At 39.1% G+C, this 12631-nt stretch overlaps 1 protein-coding gene across 1 annotated transcript in view; it reads left to right on the forward strand.

The window, feature by feature from the left end:
* The window catches only part of DNAH7 (dynein axonemal heavy chain 7), a 260241-nt gene that overhangs the window by 240548 nt on the left and 7062 nt on the right, over positions 1-12631 (forward strand). The window contains exons 62-64 of the mRNA XM_081815321.1: positions 5633-5863; positions 9159-9311; positions 10698-10875. Of these exons, the coding sequence (XP_081671447.1) occupies positions 5633-5863; positions 9159-9311; positions 10698-10875 (562 nt within the window). The remainder of the gene's footprint in view (positions 1-5632; positions 5864-9158; positions 9312-10697; positions 10876-12631) is intronic.

Consider the following 12631-nt stretch of genomic DNA (forward strand, 5'->3'; position numbering starts at 1 on the left):
CAGTGTGTCATTGAAAGCTCTTGTTTCCTTGTTGATCTTCTGCTTAGATGATCTGTCCATTGCTGTGAGTGGGGTGGTAAAGTTCCCTACTATTACTGTATTATCAATGAGTTTCTTTATGTTTGTTATTGATTTAGATATTTGTGTGATCCCAAGTTGGGGTCATAAATATTTACAATTGCTCGATTTTCTTGTTGGATAGACCCCTTTATTATGATATAGTGCCCTTCCTCATCTCTTATTTACAGTCTTTGGTTTAAAATTTAGTTTGTCTGATATAAGTATGGCTACTCCAGCTTTCTTCTGATGACCATTTGCATGGTAAATGGTCCTCCACCCCCTCACTTTCAATCTGCAGGTGTCTTTGGGTCTAAAATGAGTCTCTTGTAAGCAGCATGTAATGGGTCTTGTTTTCTTAGTCATTCTTATACCCTATGTCTTTTGATTGGAGCATTGAGTCCATTTACATTCAGAGTAATTATTGATAGATACGATTTAATGCCATTGTATTAGCTGTAAAGTTGCTGTTCCTGTAGATTGTCTCTGTTTCCTTTCTAGTCTTTGTTGCTTTTGGTCTCTTTCCCACTCAGGGGCCCCTTTAATTTTTCTTGCAGGGCTGGTTTACTCTTCATGAACTCCTTTGGTTTTTGCCTGTCTGAGAAATTCTTTATCTTTCCTTCTATTCTGAATGATAGCCTTGCTGGATAAAGTATTCTTGACTGCATATTTTCCCCCTTAGCACGTTGAGTATTTCATACCATCCTCTTCTGGCCTGCTAAGTTACTGTGGCCAGGTCTGCTGCTAACCTTATGTGTCTGCCCTTGTAGGTTAAGGACATTTTTTCCCTAGCTACTTTTAGAAGTCTCTCTTTATCTTTGTATTTTACAAGTTTCACTATATGTCCTGGTTGTTGACCTGTTTCTGTTGATTTTGAGGGGAGTTCTCTGTGCCTCTTGGACTTGAACACCTGTTTCTTTCCCCAGATTAGGGAAATTCTCAGCCATAATTTTTTCAAATAAACCTCCTGCCCCCTTTTCCTGCTCTTTTTCTTCAGGGACTCCTGTGATATGGCTATTGTTGTGCTTTATGTAATTGCTGAGTCCCCTAAGTCTATATTCGTGATCTAATAGATTTTTTCCCCTGTCTTTTTCAGTTTCATTATTTTCCATAATTTTATCTTCTGTATCACCTATTTCTTCCTCTGCTTCTTCCATCCTCACTATGATTACAGTTTTGCATCTCAGTCATAGCATTTTTTATTTCAGCCTGGCTAGTTTTTAGGTCTTTTGTCTCTGCAGCCAGAGTTTCTCTGGTGTCTTCCATGCTTCTTTCAAGTCCAGCCAGTGTTCTTATGACTGTTGTTCTAAATTCTTGTTCAGATTCATTGCTTATATTTGTTTGAGCAAATCCCTGGTATGTGATTTCTTCTTGATCTTTCTTTAGGGGAGAATCCCCCCATCTTGTCATTATGTCTAGGTTTCTGTCTTTGGGTATTTGAAAGCTTGTTATGTTTGTTATTAATTACTTACTTATTGAGAGTAAGACTATATTAAGAAAGAGTCACACACTGTCCAGGGCCTGGTGCTTCAGGAAGTGTCTCTGGTGTATGCTGTTTGCAGTCTGCTCTTGTGTTGTGGCGGCTCTTTCCCGCAGGTCAGTCTTGTGCAGAGTTCCTCCTTGCTTGCAGTGGGAGTGTTTAGGCCTTTAACTAGGTGTGCTTTGATTTGTTAAAATAAGCCTGATTTAAACAAACAAACAAAAAGCCTGATCTGAAAAAAAAGGAAAAGGGACCAAAAAAAAAACCTCCAAAGAAACAAACAAAAAACTATAAGATAGTTTTCCAAAGAAAAAGAAAAAAGGAAGCCTGATCCAAAGAAAGAGAAAAGGAAATGAAAAAACAAACAATAACCTATAAGCCTGATTCCAAAGGGGAAAAAAAAAAAAAAGAGCAAGAAAGCCTGGTTCTATTTCCACTAGAACAGTGCCACCTGGGTGGCTTAGTCAGTTAAGAATCTGACTCTTGGTTTTGGTGCTGGTCATGACTTCAGGGTCATGAGATTGCCCCAAGTTGGGTCCGCGCTCAGTGGAGAGTCTACTTGAGATTCTTTCCTCTTCCCTCTCCCTTCCCCTCTGCTTCATCCCCTCTTGTGTGCATGCATGCTCTCTCTCTCTCTCTCTTTTAAATAAATAAGTAAATAAAATCTATTTCTACCAGAACTGAAGCTGACCCTTTGGAGCCTCTGTGATCAGTTGACTTGGTACATGCAGGGGGCTTGTGTTGTTCCTCTGGGGTAGAGGCCTGCTGCCCTGGCTCACAGTCAGACCTTCCAGGGTAAAGATGCACCTGCAGGGTGCGGGGGTGGGGGGGAGGTTTGGTGTAAGCAGCTCTAGCCTCCACTGTGGGTGCTGTATTGCACACTGAAGTCCAACTGTTCACTGGTGGTTTGGGGGGTGAGGGGGAAATGGCATCACCCTGCTCTCTCCTCTGCAGGGAGGGGAGCTCAGCCTGCTGCTGTTCAGGAAGCCCTCACAGAAAAGTGAACAGTCTCCCCTCTCGTGTCCCAGACTTCTGTTAAACCCCCTCCCTCAACCTGTCTGTGCCCAGGCCATCCGTACCCCCAGCGCCACAGTGTTTTATCTCTGGCGTGCAGCTGGGAATCACAACTCCAGATTTTAAAGGACCCTGCGTGGTGTGGACCCTCTCCCCTCCTCCAGAGGAGAGCCTCGCCATGCTGTGTCTGGTGCTGCTTTGTCCCAGAAAGGCAGTTGCACAGTTGCACAGGTACTTGGAGCTTATACTGAAGGACAGCGAAAAGCAGCGGACAGGTTATCTGTCCTCTGTGCGGGCTTCTGTCCCTTGCTGATGAAGGACCAGCTCAATGGCACGCGGCGGGTCTCTTGTCCTTGGAGAGGCAATATACCCTCTTCCAAAAGTACTCCAGGAAGGGGAACGTTCTCTCCCAGCAAGTGCATTATATCTTATGTCCCCTTTTAATTCCTTAAAAGTGGAAGAATATCAAAGATACTTGGGAAGAGGTTTGATGTCAGAATCCAGTCTAAAATTTTGCCTGTTTTCTAGTCTCTTACTAATTCAACAGCAGCTTATAAAATGACTCATCTTTTTCAAATATTCCAGAATATTTAACCTAGTTTACATAGAAAGTTTCTTTCACATCAGTATTTTATCAGATTACATAATATTTAAAGAATTGCAGTCGTAAATATAAAATGTACAAAAAGGTTGAGGAGAAAAATACAGTTGGCACTTTGTAAACATGCAGCTCCACTTATGAGAGCATGAATGTAAGCGCATGTCAGAGAGTAATCTAAGGCATTAGAATTCAGCATGCCATGGGCACGAGTCAGTATATTTGAATAAAAAATATTTAATCTTGCTCTTCTATTAAGAGATCTTCTCTTGTGCTGTCCCTTTAGCAGATAATGTTCAGTTGTTTGTTTCTTTCATTTTTGAAAGCAGATTAGTCCAAATGGTAAGAGTTCCCTTAGTGAGTAAAATTTTAATAAGAATGTTTATTTGGTCCAGTGAATCATCCCATGAACTGAATTCTAGCTGATCTTTTCACTGTGATGGAATCTCAGAGTAATAATGATAATAGTTAATACTTACATAGTACTGACTGTATGCTAACACTGTTCTAAGTGCTTCGTGTAAAACAGTGTAATGCATTACCTCAGTCCTCTGAGCTAAGGGCTAATTATTCCCACCTTCACAGCTAGAAAACAGACACAGATGATTAAGTAGTTTGCTTAAGGTCAGCTAGTACAATTTCAAGCCAGGACTCAAAGCCAAGCTGTCTGACTCCCACTAGTTTGGCTCCAGAATCTGTGTTCTGAATCATAATGCTAAACTCTTTCTGGATTCTAAAGAATCCAGATAACAAGAGACGATTGGGGTGGGGGGAGGGGAAGTTAAAAGAACGGGATTAGGAGGATCAAATGGTGTGCTATCCTTGATGGAAGAGTCCATGGTACTCCTAGCTCTGGTCTACTGTCAGATGACATTTTCTAATAAGGAAGAAAGGAGGAAGACTATTTGGTACGTCCATTTTTACATATGTTAATTCCACTAAAATCAGTTCCTGCCTGAGTTCAAAAGCATATGCACAGACATGAATAAGTAGATCTTTTTTTTTTTTTAAAGATTTTATTTATTTATTTGACAGAGAGAGACACAGCGAGAGAGGGAACACAAGCAGGGGGAGAGGGAGAAGTAGGCTCCCCGCAGAGCAGGGAGCCCGATGTGGGACTCGATCCCAGGACCCTGGGATCATGACCTGAGCCGAAGGCAGTCGCTCAACCGACTGAGCCACCCAGGCACCCGAATAAGTAGATCTTTAGGAGTATTAGACACATGTGATACACTGGGGTGTGACAACAGGACATTTAGAGTGGCTTTTGGCTTTATTTAAGGTTGATGGGGTATACCACATTACAGAATACATACAACAATGGGTTCATTCCAACAGAAAATGACTCAGAACCAAACAAATAAGTCTAAATACACATGGGGTATCTTCTCAGTATGTAATTAAACAGCCTCTTTCAATATCCTCAACCTCAGATTGGTAAGTACAATTATGCTAATGGGTAGGCAGTAGTTCAGTGATTCTACATTGGGTTTACCACAATTCAGAGGCAAAGAGACCAGAACAGCAGAGTTTGGAGAGCAAGTTAACAATGACAAAACTTTTATATTATGTATTTAAAATATCTTTAAAAAACAGAACAGAAAAAAAATTAGAACAAGCATTGGGAGTGTTACTTTTGCAGAGCTCCTGTGTTTATGCCTAAGTGCCAGTAAAGAAACCAGGAAATACAAAATCTGAAATAAGACTAAATATAATTTCCTAAGGCTGGAAAAATATGAGATATGTTCATTTATATTCTATTTGTGTTTGTTTTCTCTCAACATGCACGTGCAAGTGCATGCACACACACACATTCATTTATTGTGAGGATTTAAATGGTTTTCCCAAAAAATATAGATTCATTTACACCCTGCCACTATAAACATAAAAAATAAAAATTGAAATGAAATTCTCCTTCCTTTGTTTCAATGTGAATCACTAAAGTCTGCCTTTCTCCATAACTCTTCCAACTGCTTAGAGGAGATGAGCTTATTTTCTTTGCCCTTCTGGTTCAAGGACAAAACTATATCTCTGCTTTCGGCAACCAGTAGGTACCAGAGTTATTGGCAAATATATTTTGTGGCAAGCTTTCTCAAAGCAAGATCAAATTTCCTTCTCCTGGGTGTTAATGTTCATCGTTCCTCGGCCACCCCACCAACATAAATGCTTTTTCTCCCTCTCTCCACAGCATCCACTCCCCCTCTACCCAGGCAGCCCAGTGTACGGCTCATTTTCTTGCTCCAGATCCTCTTTGCCTGTGAACAACTGTCCATGCCCTCTTCCTCCCCCGTAACACTGGTTTTCTCCTGAATCCCCACCCTGTGCCTGTTTTTATCACTTCAATCAATCTTGTGTGGAGAAGAATCATTGGTAAAATAGCAGAATAGTACTCATTCTTATAAAATTTACCTTAGGAGTTTTCCTATTCAGCAATTCCTACACCTTTATGAGGATTTCTGATTTTTAGTTTGAATTCTTTACAGTCTCGTTCAGCAGATGCTGGTGCAAAATCATCAGATGAAGTAGTAGATGAGGTTGCTGGTGACATCTTGGGCAAACTTCCCAACAACTTTGATGTTGAGGCAGCAATGAGGAGGTACCCAACAACTTACACTCAGAGCATGAACACTGTGCTTGTCCAAGAGATGGGACGGTTCAATAAGTTGTTGCAGACCATAAGGGAATCATGCATTAACATTCAAAAAGCAATCAAGGTAAGGGGAGATATACCAAAGAAAAATTATTGCAATAACTTATCATTCATTTTACTCAGCAAATATTTATTGAGGGGAGATTGTGTGCAAGCACTCTTTGTTCTTCATTCTGGGGATAGAAGCAAAATCCCTGCCCTTGAAGAACATACAGGATTCTGGGGATTACAGTTAGTAAGTGGGTAAGGAAGTATGGAGTACGTTAGATAGCATGGTTTGCTAGATAGGATACATGCTAAGAAAACACAAAGGAGTTAGAAAAACCAAACCTTTGCCTTCATAGAGCTTAAGTTTTAAAGATTTATTTATTTGAGAGAGAGAGAAAGAGAGCGGGGAGGGGGAGCAGAGGTAGAGGGAGAGAGAAACTTAAGCAGACTCTGCGCTGAGCCTGACTTGGGGGCTTCATCTCAAGCCACTGAGACAATGATCTGAGCCGAAACAAGGAGTCAAACATTTAACCAACTGTGCCACCCAGGTGCTCCCCCGACCATTTTTAAAAATAAATAACCAATCTTTAATTTTATTTTTGAGAGAGAGAGGGAGAGAATCCCAAGCAGGCTCTACACCTAGTGCAGAGCTGGACGCTGGGCTCAGTCTCCCGACCTTGAGATCATGACCTGAGCTAAAATAAAGAGTTGGACGTTTAACTGACTGAGCCACCTGGCGCCCCCATAGAGCTGAAGTTTTAATAAAGGAGACAAAAATTTAAAAATAAAGATACAATTTTGATAAACGTTAAATTCCATGGAAAAAAAATAAAGGATCAGAGGGTCGAGAGTGATGAGTGGGAAACTCTTCCAGTCATTTTGTGTCAGACAACTCTGAGGAGCTGACTCTTGAGCAGAGGCCTGCACTTAAAGGCAAACCATGGAACATTTGGTCAAAGGATATAGCAAGTGCAAAGAACATGAGAAGAACAAGCTTGGCCTGGTCTGGAAACCCAGTAGGGAAGGGTCTTGTGGCTGGAGTGGAGTGAGCATGGCATGAGGGAAATGGTAGGACAGAGAGAAGCCACAGACTCATAGTAGACTTGTTGGCCATGGTTAAGATCATGAATTTTGTTCTAAAGTGTAAAAGTAAGGGGAAGTCTTCAGAGCATTTTAAGCAATGAAGTGAAATGATCTGTTTTACATTTTTTAAAAGTTCACTCTCACCACTGCAGGAAGGACTGTAGGGGAGCAAGAGAGCCGGCAGGGAGCAATTACGCTACTAAAGTAGTCCAGCTGAGCTTGTTTCTTATAGTAGCATTGGAGGAGGAGAAAAGTGGTTGAATAGGAGCTATTATTGAAAAAGGCATCTACTAGGCTGGTTGTAGTGTCATCTGGCTGGGATGTTTGGCTAAGAAGCATTCAGGACCATGGATTTCTCCTTGACCTGGTTCTTCCTGTATCATTCCTGGAAGAGAAAGGCCTGGCTTCCAGCATTCTGGGGAAAAGGGGAAAGAGGCCTCAGCATTCAATGTACATTCATTCACTTAATTCCTGACTTCAGGATGGTAATCTGACCCCAACTGAACCTGGCATCCCTCCAGGGATTTCTTCATTTTCCCTTCCAGTTTTCATTCAAAGTAGGTGATGTGCAGATTTGTGGGAGAAGTCCTAGAAATATGTTTTTGAAACCCAATTTCAATAACCCTTTTCAATTAGCACCATCTTCCACTCCTCACTTTCACCTAGGGCTGTCAATTCCAAATACTTTTGGGTATTCTGCAGTGATATCTAGTTGCTGCTTAGCTTTCTCCTCTGCTAGTTTAGGATCAGGTTATCGCCTGGCTTCAACATCATCTGCCAACAGTCCAAATGCTTTCTAGCACTCAAAATTGTGTTGTCATTTTGCCTTTCCCTATTTTTTCTGCACTGGTAAGCTTATGCCCTTAAAACATAAATTCTCTTACTGTTGTTTTTAGTGGGTTTGGGAAAGGAGGCAAAGGAAATGTGGGTGTTGAACCCATTAAATTTACTCTAAAATCTTCTCCATATGTTAGTTGGAATAATATTGTCAACTATAAAGAAAAGAGAAATGATGATGGCAACTAGCCCAACAGTAAGATCAACGAGGCAGTAATTTTCAAAGGCCTCAAAGTTTTAACATCTGTCCACCAGTGATTCAAAATGGGATAAGATTGGGGCACCTGGCTGGCTCAGCTGGTAGAGCATGCAACTCTTGATCTCAGGGTTGTGATTTTGAGCCCCATGTTGGGTATAGAGTTTACTTAAATAAATAACAAAATGGAATAAGATCAATTAGACTTCGTAAGTGGAACTGAGACTATTTTAAATTTTCAAAGGGCTTCATATAATTTTTCTAATTTTAAAATCATCACTATTCTTTTAAGAAGGCAGGACAGAGATGTATTAGTTGTCTGCTTAGTAGAGCAGTAAACTAAGTCAAAATTAGGCTGTGATTAAATAGCTAGTGAGTAGCTAAGTATTAAGATTTTCCATGGTGGGCAAATGGGTGAAGGAGGTCAAAAGGCACAAACTTCCAGTTATAAAATAAAAGCCATGGGGGGTGCAATGTATAGCATAATGACTATAGTTAATAATACTGTATTGCAAATTTGAAAGTTGCTGAGAGTAAATCTTAAAAGTTCTCATCACAAGAAAAATATTGTAACTATGTATGGTGACAGATGTTACCCCGACTATTGTGACCATTTTGCAATATATCCAAATATTAAGTTGTATATATGAAACTAATACAGTTGACACTTGAACAACATGGGGGTTAGGGGTGCTGACCCCCATGTAGTCAAAAATCCACATGTAACTCCTGACTTCTCAAAACCTTAACTACTAATAGCCTACTGATAACTGGAAGCCTTGTCCATAACATAAACAGTCAACACATAATTTGTATGTTTTATGTATTATGTACTGTATTCTTACCTTTTTCTGAAATTTTTCAGTATTTCTAGGTTACTTGGTTCATCCATGAGTTTCTTCAAATAGTTACAAATCTCAAAAATTTCAATGTATTTATTGAAAAAAATCCACATGGACCCATGCAGTTCAAACCCATTTGTTCAAGGGTCAACTGTACGATGTTATATGTCAATTACACCTCAATAAGAAAATTTTCCACAAAAATTTGATTAAAAGTAAAATTGTCAATGTTTTGTAAGGAATAGTTCAATGACTCCATGACTTACTGGCAGCAAAAGAACGTATCTTTTCTGTTTTTGCTATATGACTCAGCTTTAATCACAATCTTAAAGGCTAATTATGAAAAGGGTATTTAAGAGAGGATTGTCCAAAATCAGTATTATCATGTTAACCAAAGGTTAAATGTGTTTCAGGGACTTGTGGTGATGTCTACAGATCTTGAAGACGTGGTTAGCAGCATTCTGAATGTCAAAATTCCAGGAATGTGGATGGGTAAATCATACCCAAGCCTTAAACCACTTGGGAGCTATGTGAATGACTTCCTTTCAAGACTAAAATTCTTGCAGGTGAGTTCATCTAAATGATCATATATTGTTTCTTTTTATTTCATTTTATTTATCAGGATGCCTAATGTGATATTACTCTCTAGTTTTTCTGTGCATCCCAGGCACGTATGACCACTACTCAGTATTGCATACAATTTATGTAACTGTTACACTAAACTGTCAAAATATTAGTATTGGAAATAGAATCTCTGAAAGCTCCTTTAGGAACAGGTGTTCATATTTAGTAAACTTACACACTCAAGTCAGTGATGCTTGAAGAGAGAAAACAACTGGCTATGTTGATTTTTCCATTAAATACTAAGCATTAAAATAGATTCCTAGAGCACAGCACCTTAGAAAGCCAGGCAAACTATCTCTTCCTTGTCCAGGACTCTTCCAGATCATGAAATCACTAGACTGCTGGTTCAGCCTAAGACAGTAATAATCTCAATGGCTAATTGTCTTGGAAATGTTGAGTGAGCAGAAGCCTGTCTCCTAATTATCTGGCAATACTGATGCTTAACTATGTTATTAATTATATTCATTACAAGTATTAATTTCCTAGATACTGTTCATAATGCATCAAAAACTGCCTGTGACTTATGTGAAAAACTGCCTGTGAGAAAATTTCTGCAGGGATAAAATGACTCAACTTCCCTTCCATAACACAGGACTTCTGTTATACTAGAGGTGATACTTAAGAAATAAGATTGTTCTTGAAAGATGAAGGTTCTACCTTGGACTCTAACAGGGAAAAGTTCTTCAAATTCATTTGACTTCTATAATTTACTATTTAAAGTCAGTACTCAATTAGCTTATTAAGGTATGATATAAACAGAATTATTTAGGTATCTTGATATTTATAAAAATCTTAAGATCTCACTACTGTTTCTTTTGGAAGTTCTTTGTGTAATATTGTATTTCCATATGTTGGATTTCATTGTATTTTGGTAAAGTAGGTGGGAAAACTTCCAAAGGAATATTCTACTGGGCACTAATGACTAGAGAGAAAAAAATGGGAAAAATATTACCAGATGTTATAGGGATCTATTCTGTTCAACTATGTAACATGATATACTGTGCAACAACATATATTGATATTCATTATTGTATGGAGCTTTTTGAAAGGAATCACTGGGTACGTATAAAGACATTTACTTCTGCATTAACCCACACTGTGGTACCCTAGCTGGTGCAATGGATATGAAATTGAAGTCAGAACAAACACTGAATAAGGAGCTTTTTAAAATCTTGACAGTATAGCTTTTTATTCCTCGAAGTGTTAGCTCATTTATTAGTCTACCTAAAAGATAATAGGGGGAGTACTTGGGGGTAAATTTTATTAAGCAGTGTTGAAATCAAAGTTGAAAGTTCTAGCCTTAGAACACATGTGCTTTGACACCACAGCAATGGTATGAAGTTGGCCCTCCTCCAGTCTTCTGGCTTTCTGGCTTCTTCTTCACACAAGCCTTCCTGACTGGTGCCCAGCAGAACTATGCCAGGAAATACACCATCCCCATTGATCTTCTTGGGTTTGACTATGAAGTGATGGAAGACAAAGAGTATAAGCTTGCTCCAGAAGATGGTAAGTGCAGTGACAGAATGAGTTGGCTTATATCTAGGTACTGAACAGACATGACATTCTTGCTTACTTTGCTCAACTGTTAAAATTTTAATCATCATGTATGTTACTCTCAAATAGTTGAGACAAGAAATTCCTATCAACATGCAATATACTTTACAATCTGTCATCTTAAAAACAAATCAACAAAGAATTCCAACGTCTTAATATCCACATCCCCTCAGCTACTGTCCCATGTCTCTCTCTTTCATAGCAAATGTCTCCAAAGAATTGTCTTTACATGCCCTCTCCAGATTCTCACTTCCTGTTGCCATCTACCTCTCATCCTCTCCAATAAACTGATGTTCTTCTTTTCAGAGTTAGTAATGACTTCCGTATTGACAAATCCCATGAATTCAATCTTCATCTTAAACTCTTAGCAGTTCCTACCAGTTGACATCACTCTCCTAGAGACATCCTTCTCCCTTTGTTTCTCCTGATTCTCTCACTGGATACATTCATGCTTCTTTGCTAGCTTTTCCTCCTCTAAAAATTGGAGTGTCCAAGGACTTAATCCTGGGACTGTTGCTCTTCTCTTATACTTTTATTCCTAACACACTCAGAATGGGCACATTGTTGAATGCCTGAAGGGCATGTAACAACCTTCTGCTAAGGTGTTTAGTTTATTGTTCCTTCAATTATATCAGCCTTTAAAATAATACATTCTGTGTACAGCTCACTATAATACATGTTGTAAAAGATATCAATAAATAGATGTTCCCCCACCCTAATAAAAGTCAAAATATAGATTAGCAATATACCAAGAAGGATAAATAATTTGGTTCCAATAAAGTTGGGTAAAAGAAAATCAGAGGAGGGGTATGCAGTTGCTCTGTATCACTGTTGAGTTCCAGAATACCCCCATTATACACAGGTGGAAACTAAGGCTCAGGAAAGTTAACTAACTTGCCCAAGGTCTCTCAGCCAACAATGGGAAGAGTTGGCCAAACCCCAGGCGATCTGACTCTTATGCTTCACTAGCTGCTTTCTCTAAGGCCTGCTGAGTATTTTTATAGAAGTACAAGTTTGAAAATATTATCACATTTCTCAAGGAAAGTTTCTTGAAGAAGCTATGGTTGATTCTTAAGTATTGCAAGATTTTTTTTTTCTAAATTCTTATTATGATAAAAGGCAGGGAAGATGGCATTTTGATTGAAGGCTAGGTAGTATTAATGTCCCTCAGAGTTACAGGTTTTTGAACTCAGTAAAAAATAGAATTACTGGGCGCCTGGGTGGCTCAGTCGTTAAGCGTCTGCCTTCGGCTCAGGTCATGATCCCAGGGTCCTGGGATCGAGTCCCACATCGGGCTCCCTGCTCGGCAGGAAGCCTTCTTCTCCCTCTCCCATTCCCCCTGCTTGCGTTCCTGCTCTCGCTATCTCTCTCTCTGTCAAATAAATAAAATCTTTAAAAAAAATAGAATTACTAAGAGCATTGCCTGAAGTTTTATAAACTAGTTAATATTTAAGATAAAACTACTGAATTGCCAATCATTATACACTGAACTTAGACATGGTACAAGGTCATTGGTATTTCTTTTTACAGTGATTTACTAATTTAACCCACAACTGCTCTTATTCAAGATCTAAATATATTAAAATCCAAAATTATCTGGAAAATAGTGGAACAGATATCAAGTACAATTTAAGGATTAGTAAGGACCATTTAGTGTTCTAAGATCATGTAGTAAAGAGTAACCATCAGTTAAATAAACCATTTCACT

The sequence above is a fragment of the Leptonychotes weddellii genome, chromosome 3, assembly GCF_054177405.1.
Source record: "Leptonychotes weddellii isolate Sample4059 chromosome 3, ASM5417740v2, whole genome shotgun sequence".
NCBI lineage: Eukaryota > Metazoa > Chordata > Mammalia > Carnivora > Phocidae > Leptonychotes > Leptonychotes weddellii.